This window comes from Silurus meridionalis, chromosome 15 (assembly GCF_014805685.1).
Source record: "Silurus meridionalis isolate SWU-2019-XX chromosome 15, ASM1480568v1, whole genome shotgun sequence".
Lineage (NCBI taxonomy): Eukaryota > Metazoa > Chordata > Actinopteri > Siluriformes > Siluridae > Silurus > Silurus meridionalis.
This window is the reverse complement of record NC_060898.1, coordinates 24,158,416-24,178,415: the sequence shown is the minus strand read 5'-3', so window position 1 is coordinate 24,178,415 and position 20,000 is coordinate 24,158,416. Positions and strand designations below refer to the sequence as shown.

The 20,000-nt window shown below is 41.5% G+C and overlaps 2 protein-coding genes across 2 annotated transcripts in view; both read left to right on the top strand.

Moving 5' to 3' along the window:
* Positions 1–10,029, top strand: part of hspa4a (heat shock protein 4a) — an 11,774-nt gene extending 1,745 nt beyond the window's left edge. The window contains 19 exon segments of the mRNA XM_046867979.1: positions 1,610–1,667; positions 1,771–1,780; positions 1,783–1,910; positions 2,002–2,124; positions 2,228–2,327; positions 2,718–2,851; positions 3,253–3,497; positions 3,664–3,740; positions 3,827–3,978; positions 5,444–5,550; positions 5,692–5,825; positions 6,792–6,973; positions 7,230–7,322; positions 7,708–7,857; positions 8,305–8,430; positions 8,515–8,622; positions 8,709–8,828; positions 9,213–9,374; positions 9,628–10,029. Coding sequence (XP_046723935.1) covers positions 1,610–1,667; positions 1,771–1,780; positions 1,783–1,910; positions 2,002–2,124; positions 2,228–2,327; positions 2,718–2,851; positions 3,253–3,497; positions 3,664–3,740; positions 3,827–3,978; positions 5,444–5,550; positions 5,692–5,825; positions 6,792–6,973; positions 7,230–7,322; positions 7,708–7,857; positions 8,305–8,430; positions 8,515–8,622; positions 8,709–8,828; positions 9,213–9,374; positions 9,628–9,825 — 2,407 coding nt within the window. The 3' untranslated portion in view covers positions 9,826–10,029.
* Positions 10,030–11,749: 1,720 nt separating this feature from the next.
* rnf14 (ring finger protein 14) overlaps positions 11,750–20,000 on the top strand; it is a 9,025-nt gene continuing 774 nt past the window's right edge. Inside the window, exons 1-7 of the mRNA XM_046868695.1 lie at positions 11,750–11,855; positions 13,899–14,059; positions 14,146–14,276; positions 14,625–15,152; positions 17,453–17,681; positions 17,956–18,128; positions 18,684–18,814. Of these exons, the coding sequence (XP_046724651.1) occupies positions 13,909–14,059; positions 14,146–14,276; positions 14,625–15,152; positions 17,453–17,681; positions 17,956–18,128; positions 18,684–18,814 (1,343 nt within the window). The 5' untranslated portion in view covers positions 11,750–11,855; positions 13,899–13,908. The remainder of the gene's footprint in view (positions 11,856–13,898; positions 14,060–14,145; positions 14,277–14,624; positions 15,153–17,452; positions 17,682–17,955; positions 18,129–18,683; positions 18,815–20,000) is intronic.

Below are 20,000 nucleotides of genomic sequence, written 5' to 3'. Positions count from 1 at the left end.
TGGCTAAGACTTATCACATGTATAATACCGTTCTTTTTTTGTGATCAGCTGTTTATTCATACATGCCCAAATATCTTGAACTGATTAATAGATTATTAGAAACAGTAACAATCTGTTACACTTAATTTATGTCATTAATGTGTGTGTGTGTGTGTGTGTGGTTGTGTGTGTGTGTGTTCAGTCATTCACATAAATAAATCCAATACTCTTACAGGTTCTTGTGGATGCATGAAGTTTTAAATTGGGGAATTAAGAAAGTGCAGTCTCGCTGCACACATTTCCATACAGCGATTTAACAATAGTATAGTTTTACAAATTTACTACTAAAGTTCATTAGAAATACTTCACAATGAGTTTACAGTGTTGAAGGATTATAAACCTGCTCAACACATCATAGTGTTTTGTCATCAGTTGTGTAAAAGATTGAGAGTGAAACTAAAATTCATGACCGTGGAAATAGAAAATTCTACATGCCAATCCTAACCAGGACTTATTTAAAATTTCCTCTCTACTTTTAGTGTCTGGTATTAAGCCTGTTACAGCTACAAGCCTGAATTAAACCCATGCTTTAGATAAAGGTCTTTATTGTTTGCACTTAGCAGTGACCAGAACTCTGGTTTAAGGTGTGTGTGTGTGTGTGTGTGTGTGTGTGTGTGTGTGTGTGTGTGTGTGTGTGTGTGTAATGTTGCCCCAGGGAGAAATGCAGCTGAGTTGTGTTACTGGAAATGTTTTTGTGGGTCATCAGCCATGTCCATATAAACTTGATGTGCACACACACACACACACACACACACACACACACACACACACACACACACGTCAGTCATGTACATGGCCTAGTCTCGTGCTGTTAAAGCCAGTTTCTGCTTGTGGAACTTTTGAGATATCTTTATTCAGTTGTTGGTGTCAGAATTTTGTTAATTGCACTAAAAATACAAAACTCACTAAATTATCAAATTAGAAGAGTTCACATTTTGGCTTGCATTGTGTTTTATAGCTTGAGTGTTTTGGCCCCAGTTTACATGTCTGTTCTTTTACCAGGAGATGTTTAAATTCTGATGATTCCACAAGCATCCATGGCAGGGATGTTTACTCACAATTTTTAATGATGGAGCAACAGACAGATTTTTATTTTCTACAGTTTACACAATTCCACTGACAAGTGACATTTGAATTTAGATTTTCAGTGTCCTCTGCATCATTAATATGATGTAAAGTGACAAATCATTTTGTCCTCCAAAAAGTTTGTTCTGATGACAGCATTTCTTTTGATGTGTGTTTTTGATAAAAAAAATAAAATAAAAAAAAGGCAGTTAGCATTTAACCCAAAGCATGTTCAGCTATGCAAATTAACATTGCTAGGTTGGGTGATATTATGACATTAATGGGAGGAATTTTAAAACAAAATTAGGAGGGGAATTAAATTTTTTTCCTTTTGTTTAAAAGAAGTCAGACATTCAATAAGTTGGAACATCTTTACATTAATATCAGTGACTGTAATATCATTTAGTAAAAATGGAGCACACAGATCATGTTAATGCTGATGCAAGCTCACCTGCATTCGTTATCCAATCATTCTGCTTAAGCTGTGAAATTTAACCTTTCCCAGGTCCTTTGTATCTTTTGGGCCTCGAAGTCGGGCAATAGGTGCAGCTGCAAAGAGCCAGGTAAGGCAATGGTTTACTGATGAACTATTTAAGGGATCTGATGATTTAGCAGTTTTTCCTTATGTAGTGGACTAACCACATTATTGTAATTTTTTGTATTTAGGTGGTCACCAACTGCAAAATACCGTCCAAGGATTTAAGCGATTCCATGGCAGGCCGCTCACTGACCCATATGTCCAATCAGCAAAGTCCAGTCTGGTCTATGATCTCGCTGAGATGCCCACAGGGACCACCGGCATCAAGGTAAATAAACAGTTAGTTGGAATTAGTTCTATTTTGCTGCTGTTTTTAATGTCCTGAAAGGTTTGCTGATCTTTCCTTTCTTTATGTGTAGGTCATGTACATGGAGGAGGAGAAGGTGTTCAGTATTGAGCAGGTCACTGCTATGCTCCTGAACAAACTGAAGGAGACTGCAGAATCTGCACTCAAAAAGCCAGTGGCAGACTGCGTCATTTCTGTAAACAAGCCTGCTTCTACATATTTTTATATCTGTCTATTATTAAAATTTAATTTGTTCTCTTCTACTGTATTTAAAAGAATTTTTTTTCTTTTACCCCCAGGTGCCGAGCTTCTTCACCGATGCAGAGAGAAGATCGGTTATAGACGCTGCGCAGATTGCTGGCCTTAACTGCCTGAGACTCATGAACGAGACCACTGCAGGTAAACGATCCTGAAACGTGCCGTGTCCTAATCTTTGCTGTAACTTAATGCCTATGTATTAAATTTACATGACAGAAATGTACTACATTACAGCAGTAGACAGACATGTCAGTGTAACAAAATCAATATAACTCTTTTCTAATGAAAAGAATCATATGATGTACAGCGAGAGATGAATAGTGGAAATTAAAAGCTGATGCATCTGCCATTCCCCTTAGCAAATATAAAAAGATTTTAGTTTTAAAAATAAAATAATAAACAATGTTGAACACTGAATCACAAGCCTTCACATGCCTCCTATTTAATTAATAAAAGGAGTCTGTCTCTGTAAACTGAGAAAGTGGTCTATTGCTGATGTGTATTTATGGTCCTTAATTATCTTTATTCCAGTTGCCCTGGCATATGGCATTTACAAGCAGGATCTGCCCGCACCTGAGGAGAAACCCAGAACTGTTGTGTTTGTTGACGTTGGCCATGCTGGCTATCAGGTTTCTGCCTGTGCCTTTAACAAGGGGAAGTTAAAGGTAAGGAGACTTCAGGCATTTACATGTCAATCGTTTACAAATTTATATCACACTTTGCTTTAACTAAGAACATTCAAACAAGCCTCAAGAGTGAAATGATATTCTGACACACTGTAGGAGTTTTTAAAAATGCAAAAAAATAATAAAATAGACAAATCTCTCCGTTCACCATCTACCTCCACTCACTACAGAGCAACTTTGAGTGGCAAAATATCGATGAACAAGTGCGGTTGTAAATTAATAAAAGAGTAGAATTCAGATTACCAAGGATTGAGGTCCAAAGTTTATAAAGTGGCAGTAAAAAAGCTTTTTTCCTCTAATAAACTTTTTGCTTTACCTCGTTGTCATTGTATTTTACAATCTTATAACTGTTCGATGTTTTTAAAACATTTTCTCTCCAGGTCCTGGCCTCTGCATTTGACAGTGAGCTGGGTGGGAAAGACTTTGATGAAATACTTGTTCAGCATTTCTGCACTGAGTTTGCTAAGAAGTACAAACTAGATGTGCGCTCCAAGCCTCGTGCTCTGGTGCGCCTCTACCAAGAGTGTGAGAAGCTGAAAAAGCTCATGAGCGCCAACTCCTCGGACCTGCCGCTCAACATTGAATGCTTTATGAATGACATCGATGTTAGTAGCAAACTCAACAGGTCAGTCTCCCAGCAACCCTTAATTTAGCAAGTTATGTGGGCTAAATCAGGCTCTGACTCGATCTGTGGGGGGGAGGGGGGTCATATTTGTATTCATCCACATCTAAGCGGCTGCTTTGGTGTGAAAGCTGCAACTAAAAATAATCTAATGATGCCGTTGTTCCAGAGGCGATTTTGAGGAGATGTGTGCGGGGCTGCTAGCCAAAGTGGAGGGACCCCTGCGCAGCGTGCTGGAGCAAGCTAGTGAGTAAAACCTCACTTCCTTTGCTCTTAGTTTATTTTTAATCACAAACCTGACACCTGATTTTTGTCCTTTTGCTTTTCTGTAGAGCTAAAGAAAGAGGACATTTACGCAGTGGAGATTGTAGGTGGTGCCTCTCGGATCCCTGCCATCAAAGAGAGAGTCAGCAAATTCTTCGGGAAGGAGCTGAGCACAACACTAAATGCAGACGAGGCTGTAGCCAGAGGCTGCGCACTGCAGGTCTGTGACTGAAATCATCAGTCCCCTGTTAGATACTGGATCACAATTTGTTACTCATCATTCCCTGAGTAGCAAAATAACTCATCCTTCCTACTTACTGACACTGAACTGCATTTAATAAGAGCCGTTATTGAAAATCATGTAATTTATTAATTGACAGACAATAACAACTCAAATTAACTGATGAAACAATTGATCATTGATTCTTCTTCTTTCGGCGTCTCCCATTAGGGGTCATCTGTCTCGATACCCCCTAAATCTGCCTCTTTTAAACCAACTACCTGCATGTCTTCCCTCACCACATCCATAAACCTCCTCCTTGGTCTTCCTTTTTTCCTCCTTTCTGGTGTCTCCATCCTCAGCATTCTCCTACTGATATACCCCATGTCCCTCCTCTGCACATGTCCAAACCATCTAAATCTCACCTCCCTCACCTTGTCTCCAAAACGTCCCACATGCGCTGTCCCTCTAATAAACTCATTTCTAATCCTGTCCATCGTCGTCACTCCCATCGAAAACCTCAACATCTTCAGCTCTGCTACCTCCAGCTCCACCTCCTGTCTTTTACTAAATGCCACTGTCTCCAATCCATACAACATCTCAGGTCTCACCACAGTCCTATAAACTTTCCCTTTCACTCTCACAGATACTCTTCTATCACAAATCACTCCTGCTATCACTCTTCTCCACCCACTCCACCCTGCCTGCACTCTTTTCTTCACTTCTCTAACACTCTCTCCATTACTCTGCACTGTTGACCCCAGGTACCTGAACCCCTCCACCTTCTCCACCTCTTCTCCCTGCAACCGAACTCCTCCACTGCCCTCCTTTTCATTCACACACATGTACTATGTCTTACTCCTACTGACTTTCATTAACAATTGTTCATTGATTATTATTGGGGGAAAAAGAACAACAAACAATTGGTGTACAAAATCTTTAAAGAAAAAAAAAAACCCTAGAAGTATTATTTAGAATAGCAAGGTGTTACATGTATAACACATGCTTTAAAATCATTTTTCTCTGTGCCATTATTATTTATCAATGAATGCTTGTCTTCTCTAGACTTTATAGCAGCATATCATTGCTGTATGAAGAAGAACAAAGAAAGAAAGTAAAACTCATTAACACAGACTCTGCTTTACGGAGTAGGCAATGACTTCTGGTGGTGATTTGTGATCAAAACCAAAATTTTATTTAAACTATATTTAATAAGCAGATTTAGCTGCAACCTAAGAACAGATCATGTCTACAGGTCAAGAATATTTATAAGAATTTATTTTTATGCATGACTTAATTCAGATTAAATCTAGTTGTTGCCGTTCTTCTTGTTGTTTAACCAACACCCCTCAGGATGATTGATGTGTGGCTGGTTCTTGTCTTGCGGTTTAGTATTAGCAACCTCCAAGTGTTTTCTTGGTGATTAAGTGAGCATGTTCTAAATGTTTTTCTTTTCTCCGCTCAGTGTGCAATCCTTTCGCCTGCCTTCAAAGTGCGAGAGTTTTCCATCACAGACATGGTTCCGTATCCCATCTCTCTGAAATGGAATTCAGATGCCGAGGAAGGCTTAAGGTTTTTAAACTTGTTCTTCATACAGTTCTTATTTTTATTGATGGTCCTACTTTTATGAAAAACAATTTGATATGAATAAAATGAACTTTCTTTCTCGCTCTTTTCTTTTTGTCTTGTTTTTTTTTTTTTTTTTTAAAGCAGTGATTGTGAGGTATTCCCTAAAAACCACCCTGCACCTTTCTCTAAAGTCTTAACCTTCTTCCGCAAGGAGTCTTTCTCTCTGGAGGCCTACTACAACAATCCAAAGGAGCTGCCGTATCCTGATCCTACCATTGGTACGATTGTTCTCTAGTGTTTTTCTTTATTCTCTCTGAACTCCAATGAATAACAGTTTGCCACTAAATCCCAAATCAGATGCTTATAAAACTTTGACTGTCAGATAAGTTACAGTTATAAAAGGTTAGACTGGTATTTAAACCGCCCTGAGATTAACGATATGGAGGATTGAATTGACAGGATAATACAGCATTGCTGCTGTATACAGCATCTCTCACAGCATGAAAATATTCTGCTCATTAGGTCTGCTGTTATCGATTATTTTAGTAATCGAGTATTCTAATGATTATTATATACTTTTTTGTTATTATAGAGCATTACTAAATAAGAGAGAGAAAATAAGATGGGTGCACTTAAATAAAGAAAAGGTAAATTTTTTTTTATCCGATTAATCGATTGAATAATCACGAGAATACTCAATTAATAATAATTGCTTGCAGCAGCACTAATATATAATCTTAAGAAGGATGGTGTTCCGACTGCGTGACTAAAACAAACAAACAAACAAATAAATATACGTTTTAGTGTACTTTAGGGTTAGGGTTAGGGGAAAAAAAAAGAAAAAATAAAAAATATATATATATATATATATATATATATAAATTAATCCTGTGCTAAATGCCCAACTCTGTATAATGCACCTACTTTTACAAGAGAAGTGAATTCGAGACCAACAACATGATCGCACAGGGTCATATTTTCTGATGGCGCAGGGAACACCTTAGATATGTACATAGATATAGATCCACACACACACACACACACACATATATATATATATATTAGCTAGATATGAGAATAAACATGTGACTCAAAAGAATAGATGGTGGTTAAAAAGCATTTTTCAGGTTTGTAATATTTTGCATCCATGCAGTGTTTCTCACAATGACCAAGGCTCAAATGTGGCTAGTCATTTAGTCATTTATGTCAATTGTTGAAGCACTAAATGCCCTCACTCTCTACAGGTCAGTTCAGTATCCAGAAGGTATTGCCTCAGTCTTCAGGTGAGTGTTCTAAGGTAAAGGTGAAGGTGCGTGTGAACGTGCACGGTGTGTTCAGTGTGTCCAGTGCCTCCCTGGTGGAAGTGGTGAAGACTGCAGAAGGAGAAGAGCCCATGGAGACGGACACCACTGCCAAAGAGGAAGAGGTAATGCCCTCCCATTAACTAAGGTGTTATAACCGAGTTTAATAAAGCCTGGAAGACTCACCCCAGAAATATGTAGTCTGTTAAACAAGAACAACCATGGCATGTCTAAACACAGCTGAGAAAGAAAAGCATAGCTAAAAGAACTGATTTCTGCTGCTCCACTGCTCCAACTTGTTCTATTTGCTTTTTGTACTTTATCATTTCTGTAGAAACTGCATTTTAATGTCAGATACCACTGTTTCTTTGCTTTGTTAAGAACAAGATGCAGGTGGACCAAGAGGAGCAGAAAAGCCAGAGTGATGGGCCGAAGGAGAACGTAGATAAGAAATCCGACAGTGAGGACATGGAGGTAACTGAAAGGGTCTAGCGTTATAATATTGATTGACCCACAAACTGTCACAAATCACCCTCAGCTCACTGTGTGGCTATGGGTCTTTCCCAGTATGGACTGGGACTTTAACTTATTGGTTCAATTTCTGCCTGTGCTCTCATTAATTCCTCCCTAATATACACCTGAGTCTTATGTCATTTACCTATTGTAATTCTAGCCAGCAGTCAGGAAAAACTGGAAAAGCCAAGAAAATGGTGATATTTAGTTCAACACCAAGTCCTTAAGGAGTAGCTTCAACAGCACACTAAACACACTATCTACCACAAGTCTATTCTGTTTATAGAGAGCAAGACTTTGCTATATTATTGAAATGCATTTTTTAATTCTACACTTTATTTTATAGACTGAGGAAAACAAACAGGAAAAGAAGAACGACCAGCCGCCACAAGCCAAGAAACCCAAAGTGAAAACAAAGACTGTAGACCTGCCGATTCAGAACAACCTGCACTGGCAGCTTAGCAACGAGCTGCTCAATCTGTTTGTGGAGAATGAGGTAATGCACCTTAATCTACAAACACCTCAGGAGGGTCTAACCTATCATTCCTCTGTGTCTCCTATCATTCAAACTTTACATCTTATAGATATTCAGATGCCTGTGATAATAAATACTCAGGAGACATTCAAAGCCGGTTATATAGACTGTGCTTATTACCGTATAGGATTCCTTTTCTGAGATTGAGAGATTGCTTTGTGAGATTGAGAGATTGCAGATAGAACTTTAAACTTAAAACTTAACTGGTTTTCAATACGTAGAATAAGAGGTTCTGTTTCATGTCACCGTTTCTAGAATGTAAATCTGAAGTAAGGTTAGTGTGCAGAAGCTGTTAGGTCCATTATTTTCAGACATGACATTACAGTGCACTAACTGACCATCGTTACGATCCCGCTTTATGAAAAACAAGCCCCAAGTCTTTTTATTTGGTGTTGTTCGTGTCATCAGGGGAAGATGATCATGCAGGACAAACTGGAAAAAGAGAGGAACGACGCGAAGAATGCGGTTGAGGAGTATGTGTATGACATGAGGGACAAATTGCATGGAGTATTGGAGAAGTTTGTCAGTGAGGAAGTAAGTCTGTAAAATATGTAATTTATAATTAGTTTATAATGCTATTAATTTGTGTTAGTAACTCATTCTTATGCAATCTTCCAGGATCGGGATGCTTTTAGTCTAAAACTTGAAGACACAGAAAACTGGCTGTATGAAGATGGAGAAGACCAACAGAAGCAGGTGTACATTGATAAACTGGCAGAACTGAAGGTAAAATGTTTTCACTGCAGTAAAATAGAAACTTAATATTTTTGATACCAGAAATAAACAGACCTGGGTGTTTTTCCCATGTGTAGAAACTCGGACAGCCCATCCAGGACCGAGCGCTACAGGCGGAAGAGAGACCAAAAGCCTTTGAGGAGCTCGGGAAACAAGTCCAAAAATACATGAAGATTTTAGAAGCGTACAAAGCAAAGGTATGTTCATGTTTCATAAAGGCATGGCTCAGTTCTCAGGGCAGAGCACTTTCCACAATGGCTGTGTGCATAATTAAAAACTCGCCATTACTGTTTCTGTAATCAGTACCAAGCCACCGCTCCTACACCAATTCAGTTTATATTAGTGATGAAACTCTACTCATCATTAAAATTATTACGCTTTAGTGTGTTTTTAAGAGTTGCAGTGGTCTGGGTTAGAAGAAAATATTGTATTTGATGGTGCAATAGTACATCAGCAAATAAAAAAAACCCTGGGAAATGGAGGAAACATCAGAATACTTCTGATTAACAAGTGTTTTCTAAAACATTACAAAGACAATGTGTTGCTGGTGAATTTTCACTTGTGTTGTTTTTGACCTTCAGGATGAGCAGTATGAGCACCTGGACGAGCTGGAGGTGATGAAAGTGGAAAAGCATGTGAACGAGACCATGAACTGGATGAACAACAAAATGAATGAACAGAGCAAGCAGAGTCTGACACAAGAGCCTGTTATTAAAGCCTGTGAGATTCAAGCCAAAACCAAGGTACTGTAATTATTTTTGTTTTTTGTTAAAGATCACTTGAAGTCAAAATCGGTGTCTTTATACCGTATCAGGGATTTCCATCAGCAAGAGTCAGTAAAAGGTTCTGGTTCTCTGTCTGGAGCTTGGCGTCAGGTTTAAGATTGGTTAGGGGTGTGTCTTATCTTAAAAACTATTTGCTGTTATGTAAATTAGGAACTGCATCACTGAGACTTTGAGTTAAATGTTTGTTTTCTGTTTTGAATGTTGTGTTCAGGAGCTGACCTCCACCTGCAACCCCATCGTCTTAAAACCCAAACCCAAAGTTGAGGTGCCAAAGGAGGAGAAGACGCCTGAACAGAACGGCCCAGTTAATGGACAGGAAGGCTCGGAGGCGCAGCCCAGCAGCCCAAACAAAGACAAACCGGCTCCAGAATCCACAGAGGCCAAGCTGCCTGAAATGGACATCGACTAACTCTTCATCCACACACAAGTTCTCTCAGCTTGCTTCCAAATCATGACTGAAACAAGCTAGCTACATTAGTTTCTCTATCAGAAAGCACCGTGAACTTCCTGAACTGGGTTTTTTTTTTTTCGTTTTTGTGGGTTTTTTTCCTCTGTATAAAATAAGGTTGCACATTTGTTGGTCTTTTTCACATTAAAGAAATCTGAGCTTGAAGATGGGGACTCGGGGTCTGTGTCACTTTAAAACTCATGGTCTGAATGTTGAGGTGAGCACCATGTCGCGTTCCAGAAACTGCACACCTTTTAACTTGGGATTTCTGATTTTATTTGAGAAATATCTTTGCTTTTAGTTTTGCTTCTGTTTAAAATTGTTCATGTCCCTTGACTTCATTCACTTTGAAAAGTATGGAAGCATTAAAAAAAAAAAAAAAAATCAGTAATGTTAAAATTCCGCTGTGTTGAAGCTGATCTGTTCCTGTTCTTCTGTATATTGATGTTTCTCTGATGCAGCGCTTCATGGCTGGAGATTCTCTGTGTATCTTTGCTTTCTTTGGCTAATCCTTGAAGGGTTTTTTTAATGGAGTGTTTTACTTCCTGCTGAAAATCTGAATAGTAGAGACCAACTCGGTGTTCTTTTCCCATCACAAGATTTTAGTAAACTGAGATGGAAACTGTCTGAAATGTCATTCATTCAGAGGCAAGATCCTACTGCAGACCCTGTACAATGTCTTAGGATTTCTCCATCCTCTCGTCTTCTTTCAGCGAAAAGCAAAAAGGTTGTATATAATGTTTTGGTTTTCAGAATATTTATGCTTTCCGTATTGCTGAGGTGAAATAAAGGACTTGTAAGGAATTATTCCTCTGTGAGGTTCAGTAATTCTAACGGAACAGTTCAGGTGTAGTGCAGTGATGATGCAGGTGAGAATGCAAATTAAATGGAGAAGATTTTCCTGCAGCACTGAACGTTGTGTAATGTGCAGACTGTTCAGGTGAACATGTTTTGTAAAGGATTAAACAGGAAATCTATGTAGCTTTACTCTTTAGGTGGACTCTCGTATACACATGGCCAATGTGTGGGCTTTTCTGTTCATCCTCCTCCTATAGTGCTTATTAGTGAAGTAAAAAAGAGATGGCATTTTTGTGAGTGTTTAATTTATGTGGTAAATGTTTCTTCATGATCATAATTATTCCCAGTGTAATCTGTTATAAATCTAGGAAAAGAGGAAATAAATCTATTGTCTCCTGAGAGTTTGCTTTGTGTGCTGGAGCATCGTCCTGCTGGAACAACCGCATGAGTGATGATGGACCACATTCACTTCCTCAGTGTTTATGCGGGACATACTAAACCTCTTAACGTGGCTTTATGCGATAGGAAAGCGTTTTAAAAGACTAAACTCAACCAAACTGCGTGTCTGTACATAGTTTTTTATTTTATTGTATTATTACATGATTGTGTTTACTGAGTTTAGTCTTTAAAAACCGTCTTATTGCATATTGTGTTTTAGAAAGTCCCGTATGTGCTGCATTAAATAGCTGAGAAACCAAAAATACATATGTTAACCTGCCAATTTTAGGGTATATTAGGGTAATAATTTTCTATAAGGACGAGACTAAAAACAACAAATCTAACCGGTGTCGTTCTTGACGCATGCGCAGATCTTCACTGCCTTCGCTTACCACCTGACAAAACTGCAAAAAGTAAATAATCCTTTATAAAATTAATCGAAATAAAAAAATGTTAGATGAGAGTTCATGCGAAAATTAGGAGGGGGGGGGCTGCAAGTCTACAATTAAAATGTAGATTTTGATTTGCAGTGTCACTACTAATCCAATGTAGTTCGATACTTCCGGAGTTCCGAACCACTAAACGTAGATCATAGAAACAGAAGTTGTGATTGGACAAACAGAGCGCACGGGACGAACCAGCCAATCCGCGCGCGGCAGGGGCGGGACTTTGTTAACCTGGTCAAATGTAGCCGAGTGTGTCATGAAGTAGTTCTTCTGCCCCGGTTTCTGTTTGTTTATTGTTCTGCACTGTAGGTAAGTTAGTGTTTAACCGAACCGTTTAGTATTGTTTTTATTTAATTGAGTCCGATACTGGAGTGTTGGTTTAAAGCAGTTGGTCTGGAGACTAAGTGACAGCTAGTTATATCTGCTAGCAACCGTCTAATCTCAGCTCAGGTTTAGCTAAACTGTTAGCCTGAACAACGAGTTGCCTCAGGTGAGAGTTAGAGATTAGAGACAGTGTAGAAGTGAATCTGAGTGGTTTTGAATGTGATGGAGGCGGACAGCTCGCAGTGTGAGATGATTCCTGACATTTCTGTTCACTTCAGATTATACAGTAAGATCTACTGCATGCTACAGCCTGAGGGGTTTCTCACAGGTCCTTCAGAACAGGAGTAAACCATCACCAACACCTCCACCACCTCAGCAGCAGCTCTGACACCAGGCAGGGCAAAGGGGCATGGGCGGGATTTGTGCGCATGCGCACTGTCCATTCAAACGCCCATGATGACACCATGCTTCTCTATAATCCATGTTTCTGATTATAAACACTGATCAGAATGTCCTGCTGGTTTTATATGAATAAGTAAAAGCTGCGGTGGAATTAAAAAAGAAATGTCAGAAACAGTGCAAACAAGCACACAAGTTCGCAGTATATATACATGAGATACAGCAATGCATTTACATTCTTTATCAATTAATAAATCAACACTAGATCACATTTAACATACCATCAGTGTAGAACTCTGTTAGAGGAATTAGCACACTTTAATTTTTATATATAAACAAAGACAGAACAATCAGAGGAAAAAGTGCCAGTGTAAGTGATTCAGGACGAGGTAGACAGGTAGAACAGGTGAGCTCTTCACCTGACGGTTGAAGATAGACAGGGAAAGTTCATGCCACAATCTCGGTGCTGAAACTGAGCAGATGTGGAATCTTGATGTACACATACCTCTTCAATGAGAGCTGGTGGGACCGTTCGAGCAGTGCTAGACGTTCTGAGGGAGTGTGGTGCAGTGTGAGGAGAGATTTAACGTGTGATTTCACTATAGAGTGTAAATCATGATCTCTACAGCACATCACTGTGTGTGAAATGGAGAAAAGCTGTTTATTGTTCTACATCAAATTGAATGTGCTGTAATATAATCATCCTGAAATCATTTCTAACACGCTGATCTGTAGACCTGAAGGAGAACACCATCATTTATACGTTTTACATTTAGTTTATAAGTAACGATGACGTGTGTGGGATCGGGGTGAAACGGGACTCAGAAGTCATGTTTGGAATATGCCTCAGTTTTTAAGTCACGTTTCGGTTCAATTTCAGTACGGTTAGGGGAAGAAATACAAAACACAAAATTATACAATAAAAATACAGGTGTGTGTGTGTGTGTGTGTGTGTGTGTGTGTGTTTACATTTAATATTTAATTTTCTTAACATATGTTATACTTTACTGTTCTACTTATTTCAGCATACCTAACAAATGTCTTTATTCCTTCCATCCTTCATTCCCTTTCTTACGACAGCGTAGCAGAGCCACTATGGGATTAAAAAAAGGAGGGCAGAGAATTTCCCAGTTTAAAACTCTAAATTTTCGAGAAAAAAAATTGAGAATTAATAGAAAGAAAAAAATGCACTAAAAGTGCGAGGTGGAGACTAAACAAAGTTGCGGTCCGTCACTTAATACATTCCTGAGGGAACTCAGATTGTAACTATGTTCCGCACGTAAAAAGGATTGCATTCGGTACACGTGTGAACACGTGTGAACTAAACCAAAAGCCCTGGATCTAAAACTTGTTGGTATGAATACGTGAACCGTTACACCCCTAGTGCAGGAACATTACTTCCTGTTGTGATCAATTCTAAATGAGCTGCACTCTGTTTTTCAAACACACTTTGTGTTCGTTTTACCTGAAAGACTTTCTCACGATACTTATGATTTCAGTGACACGTCATGTGTAGGATCATGTTCATACTTCGCTTTTTCCAATCAGAGTTTTTTATAATTAATCATTTAAGTCATTTAGTTTCATCTTGATTTCTAACAAATGACTGTCCGGTCTTCTGTTCATCAGGAATGTTCAAATGTCTGAGGATCAGGAAGCCCAGGACGATGAACTTCTGGCTCTAGTGAGTATTTATGATGAGGAGGAGTTCCGTCGAGCCGAATCGGGCCGGGAAGGAGAAATCCATCTGTGTCTCGAGCTTCCCTGCGGCTTCAAGCTGCTGGTCAGCGGTGAGAAGATGTTCGATTTACTTTACCGTTTAAACCTGTTCTCTGATTTCTCCTCCATCTTCTCACCTGAGCTTGTGTGAATTCAGGGGAGAACTCTGTGGAGTACGACGTCTCGTTTCTGCCTCCCCTGGTGTTGAATTTTGAGCTTCCTGACGATTATCCTTCCTCATCACCACCGGTGTTTACATTGAGCTCCAAATGGCTCTCCAGACTCCAGGTGAGGAGAAGTTTCTGTGAGAGAGCGAGATGCCATCATAGCCACAGCAGAACATACTAACAGTTTGATTTATTCAATTATTCATGTATTAGTTATGCAAATTTCTCAAACAGGATTCCAACATTTTTAAAAGAACATTAGACAGGATTGAAAACAGATTAAATGTGGGTGGGAGGGGCTTACCCTCTCTCCCCCCGTCAATCACAGCAACCCCGGCCAATCGTAGGAATCTCTGAGATTGTGTATGTGGAAGAAGGCAGACAGTGTTTTCTCTCGATGTGAGATTTTATCGAGTATAACGTATTTGATTCTCTACCTTTCCATCTTGAAACCTTCTCCATTCATTAGCTGACGTCTCTGTGTAAGCGTCTGGATGACCTGTGGCAGGAGAATCAGGGCAGCGTGGTGCTCTTTACCTGGATCCAGTTCCTGAAGGAGGACGCGTTGGACTTCCTGAGCCTGCAGTCTCCTCTGGAAATCCATAGCAGCAGCAGCAGCAGCAAACATTCTCTTCCGGAGCATGGGAGGAGCGATGGTGCCACCAAGCGAGCCGAGAACACAGGAGCTGAGAAGAAGAAGGTGGCAGAGCTGGACTCCCGGGCTGTCCTGGAGCTCGAGCCCCATGCTGACCTGCTGCGTCAGCTCCTGGACTTTGACGAAGCTCAGAGGCAGAAGGTTTTTGACAGTAGGGTGTTCTCCTGTGGGATCTGCTTCTCGGAGAAGTTGGGCTCCAGCTGCATGCTCTTTAAGGAGTGTCAGCATGTTTACTGCCAGATCTGCGTCAGGGAGTACTTCCAGATCCAGATCCGAGACGGAAAAGTCCAGTGCCTTACCTGCCCCGAGCACCAGTGTACGTCTGTAGCTACGCCCTCCCAGGTAACACACTCACGATGAAGAAATATTATCTTCACTAGGGTTAGGGTCTATTTTACTAACATCAGATGCATACTGTAACGCACACACGCACACACACACACACACACACACACACGCACGCACGCACACACACACACACACACACGGGTTACACATCTCGAAATCGAAGCCCTTCAACATAAAAAACCTTTTTTTAGACTTAAACATCTTATACTGATGCACTCTATGGTCAGAAGTATTGGGACACATGAATATTTTAGCCATTTGTGTTTCTTCCTCAAACTGTTCCCACAAATTTGGATGCACACAGTTGTATTGGACGTTTTTGGATGCAGGAGAAGGACATTTTTCCTTCACTTGAACTAAGAGATCCAAACCTGCTCCAGCATGATGATGCTCCTGTACACAAAGCTTCAACCTTATTGAACATCTTCAGGAAGAATGTGAACCCTGACTGCACCCCATGAACCTCGTCACCTTCTCCTACATCACTACATGACTTTACTAACACCATTGTAGCTGAATGAATCTCCACAAAATCTCCACCAAATATAGTGGAACATCTTCCCAGATGTTCCCAAAAGTTGATTTATTTGAGTAATTTAATACAGAAAGTGAAACTGTTATATAGATTCATCACACACACACACACACACACACACACACACACTGATCTATTTCAAGTGTTTATTTCTTTTTATTTCAATGATTTTGGCTCACATTTAACAAAAACCACACCACCTCAGCAGTGCCACAGTCTGATCTCCTCCATGCCACAGTCTGATCTCCTCCATGCCACAGACTGATCTCCTCCATGCCACAGTCTGATCTCCTCCATGCCACAGTCTGATCTCCTCCATGCCACAGTCTGATCTCCTCCATGCTACAGTCTGATCACCTCCATGCCACAGTCTGATCTCCTCCATGCCACAGTCTGATCTCCTCCATGCCACATTCTGATCTCCTCCATGCCACATTCTGATCTCTTTCATGCTACAGTCTGATCACCTCCAAGCCACAGTCTGATCTCCTCCATCCCACAGTCTAAATTCCTCCATGCCACAGTCTGATCACCTCCATGCCACAGTCTGATCTCCTCCATGCCAGTCTGATCTCCTCCATGCTACAGTCTGATCACCTCCATGCCACAGTCTGATCTCTTCCATGCTACAGTCTGATCACCTTCATGCCACAGTCTGATCTCCTCCATGCTACAGACTGATCTCCTCCATGCCACAGTCTGATCTCCTCCATGCCACATTCTGATCTCTTTCATGCCACAGTCTGATCTCCTCCATGCCACAGTCTGATCTCCTCCATGCCACAGTCTGATCACCTCCATGCCACAGTCTGATCTCCTCCATGCCACAGTCTGATCTCCTCCATGCCACAGTCTGGTCACTTTAATGCCACAGTCTGATCACCTTAATGCCACAGTCTGATCTTCTCCATGCCAGTCTGATCACCTTAATGCCACAGTCTGATCTCCCTCATGCCACAGTCAAATCTCCTCCATGCTAGTCTGATCACCTTAATGCCACAGTCTGATCTTCTTCATGCCACAGTCTGATCACCTAAATGCCACAGTCTGATCACCTTAATGCCACAGTCTGATCACCTCCATGCCACAGTCTGATCACATCCATGCCACGCCCAATTAAGGAAGTAAATAAAGTGTCTCACGTGTGAAAACGAACAGCACGTGGCATCAGTGATTCACCTCTAGAGGTCGCTCTTGTGATGAACTATAGCGCTATGGTGTGGATCTTTGCTGAAAGTCCCAACGATCTACTTTCTGTGCGATGAATCGGTCGACCTCTAATTATTTTAGATTATTTTAACAGCACATGGGACTAAATGTGGAATGGGATGTTCAGAAATCTTATGCTCAGGTGTCCACAAACTTTTGCCCTTATAGTTGATGTAATTTTTACATTATCACATTATGAAATGAATCCTGATGGACAGAAAGCCTATAAAATTCTACTGAATGAGGATTTGTGGAATGTGAAATCATATTTAAATTTGATATTGATGTGAATCATGTTGATATTTGAAACATCTCCTGTGCTGGAAGATGATCAGGAAGGTTATGGAAGTTAAAAGGGCAGATGCACAGGAATGTTTTTACGCTTGTGTGTGGTGTGGAGAGATTTTTCCCCACACTGTGCGCATGCCCAATAAACGTTTTGTGTTTGAGTTGTATTTGTGCGTAGTGAAGCGGGACTGTGGGACTGTGGGAGTTTTGTTCGTCTCTGTGATCGTGTTCATGTGTCAGATGGTGATGTGATCACTGACAGGTGAAGCTTCTGGTTGGAGAAGAAGAGTTTGCACGTTACGACCGCTTATTGCTGCAGAACAGTCTGGACCTGATGGCGGACATCGTGTACTGTCCTCGCACTTCCTGTTGCATGGCTGTGATGCTGGAGCCCAACACCACCATGGGCCAGTGTCCGTCCTGCCGCTACGCCTTCTGCACGCTGTGCAAACGCGCCTACCACGGCCTCTCGCACTGTCCTCCAACCGTCCGTAAGTGACTTCATACTCAACAGAACTTCATATATAAGCGTAATGAGAGCGCAGCTGAGAGCGTAAACACACACCCTGATGGAACTCCACGCTTCGTTCTGTTTTATTAGGATAAATCGCTCCTGAAAACAATGAACAGATATCGAGCACAGACATGTTGTGAGAAGAATCTTGCACCTTCTGCACTTCATGCTGCAACATGCTCGCAGGGTTACGATATCTAATCAACCTTTTTTTTCTTACTGATTTTTTAAAAAGATCTCTGTTTCTGTAGAGGAGCTCCATAACCTGCAGGAGGAGTACATGGCCAGCTCTGAGGTGGAGAAAAAGTTCCTGGAGCAGCGTTTTGGGAAGCAGGTGATCCAGCGTGCTGTAGAGGAGGCCTTCAGCAGGAAGTGGTTAGAGGAGAACTCGAAAAACTGCCCTCGCTGTGGCTTCCACATTCAGGTCAGGAATCTTATTGAGATCTGTGTGTGTGTGTGTGTGTGTGTGTGTGTGTGTGTTTACACCATGATGCACATCTGGAACACTAAAATGGTGTTGTAGGTAAAAACACTGCTTCTGTTGGAGACTTGAGTGTAGTGGTGAGGGTCAGACTAACACTGTGAGGAAGATGCAGGACGCAGGTCCATTCATTGATGATGCAGAACACACACACACACACACACACACACACACACACACACTTTATATTAGTTTGTCAACAGCGAGAGCGTTTTTGCTGCTGAATTTCAGGTGATTATAAACTCTGAGGACTTTCCTCACTCTTCTTCTCCTGTGTTCCATTTTTACACCTGATGTTGATGTTTTTGAGATGAAGATCATTAAAACCGTACTCAGGCTGATTATTACAAATCTGAACAGGCTGAAGAAACCTCATTCCACACTTCCACACAGGAGAAGCCTGCTGTGAACATCTCATTGCTCTTTGCATGTTCATGAAATAAAATGAATGAAATGTGCATGATAAATTAGCCGATGTTTCTCCTCTGGTGTCTGCAGAAGATGCAGGGCTGCAATAAGATGACCTGCTCCTCCTGTCACCAGTACTTCTGCTGGATCTGCCTGGCTCCTCTGTCTCGAGTCAACCCCTACAGTCATTTCAACAATCCCAACATGCCCTGCTTCAATCAGTACGCCACGTCTACCTCCATCACCTCCACCATTACACTCATCACCTCCACCTCCATCACCTCCATCACCTCCACCATTACACTCATCACCTCCACCTCCATCACCTCCACCATTACACTCATCACCTCCACCTCCATCACCTCCACCATTACACTCATCACCTCCACCTCCATCACCTTCACCATTACACTCATCACCTCCACCTCCATCACCTCCATCACCTCCACTATTACACTCATCACCTCCACCTCCATCACCTCCACCATTACACTCATCACCTCCACCTCCATCACCTCCATCACCTCCACCATTACACTCATCACCTCCACCTCCATCACCTCCACCATTACACTCATCACCTCCACCTCCATCACCTCCACCATTACACTCATCACCTCCACCTCCATCACCTCCACCCGTACACTCATAACTTCACCTCCATCACCTCCACCATTACACTCATCACCTCCACCTCCATCACCTCCACCCGTACACTCATAACTTCACCTCCATCACCTCCACCATTACACTCATCACCTCCACCTCCATCACCTCCACCATTACACTCATCACCTCCACCTCCATCACCTCCACCCGTACACTCATAACTTCACCTCCATCACCTCCACCATTACACTCATCACCTCCACCTCAATCACCTCCACCCGTACACTCATCACCTCCATCACCTTCACCATTACACTCATCACCTCCACCTCCATCACCTCCACCATTACACTCATCACCTCCACCTCCATCACCTCCACCCGTACACTCATAACTTCACCTCCATCACCTCCACCATTACACTCATCACCTCCACCTCCATCACCTCCACCATTACCTCATCACCTCCACCTCCATCACCTTCACCATTACACTCATCACCTCCACCTCCATCACCTCCACCATTACACTCATCACCTCCACCATTACACTCATCACCTCCACCTCCATCACCTCCACCCGTACACTCATCACCTCCATCACCTTCACCATTACACTCATCACCTCCACCTCCATCACCTCCACCATTACACTCATCACCTCCACCTCCATCACCTCCACCCGGACACTCATAACTTCACCTCCATCACCTCCACCCGTACACTCATCACCTCCACCTCCATCACCTCCACCATTACACTCATCACCTCCACCTCCATCACCTCCACCATTACACTC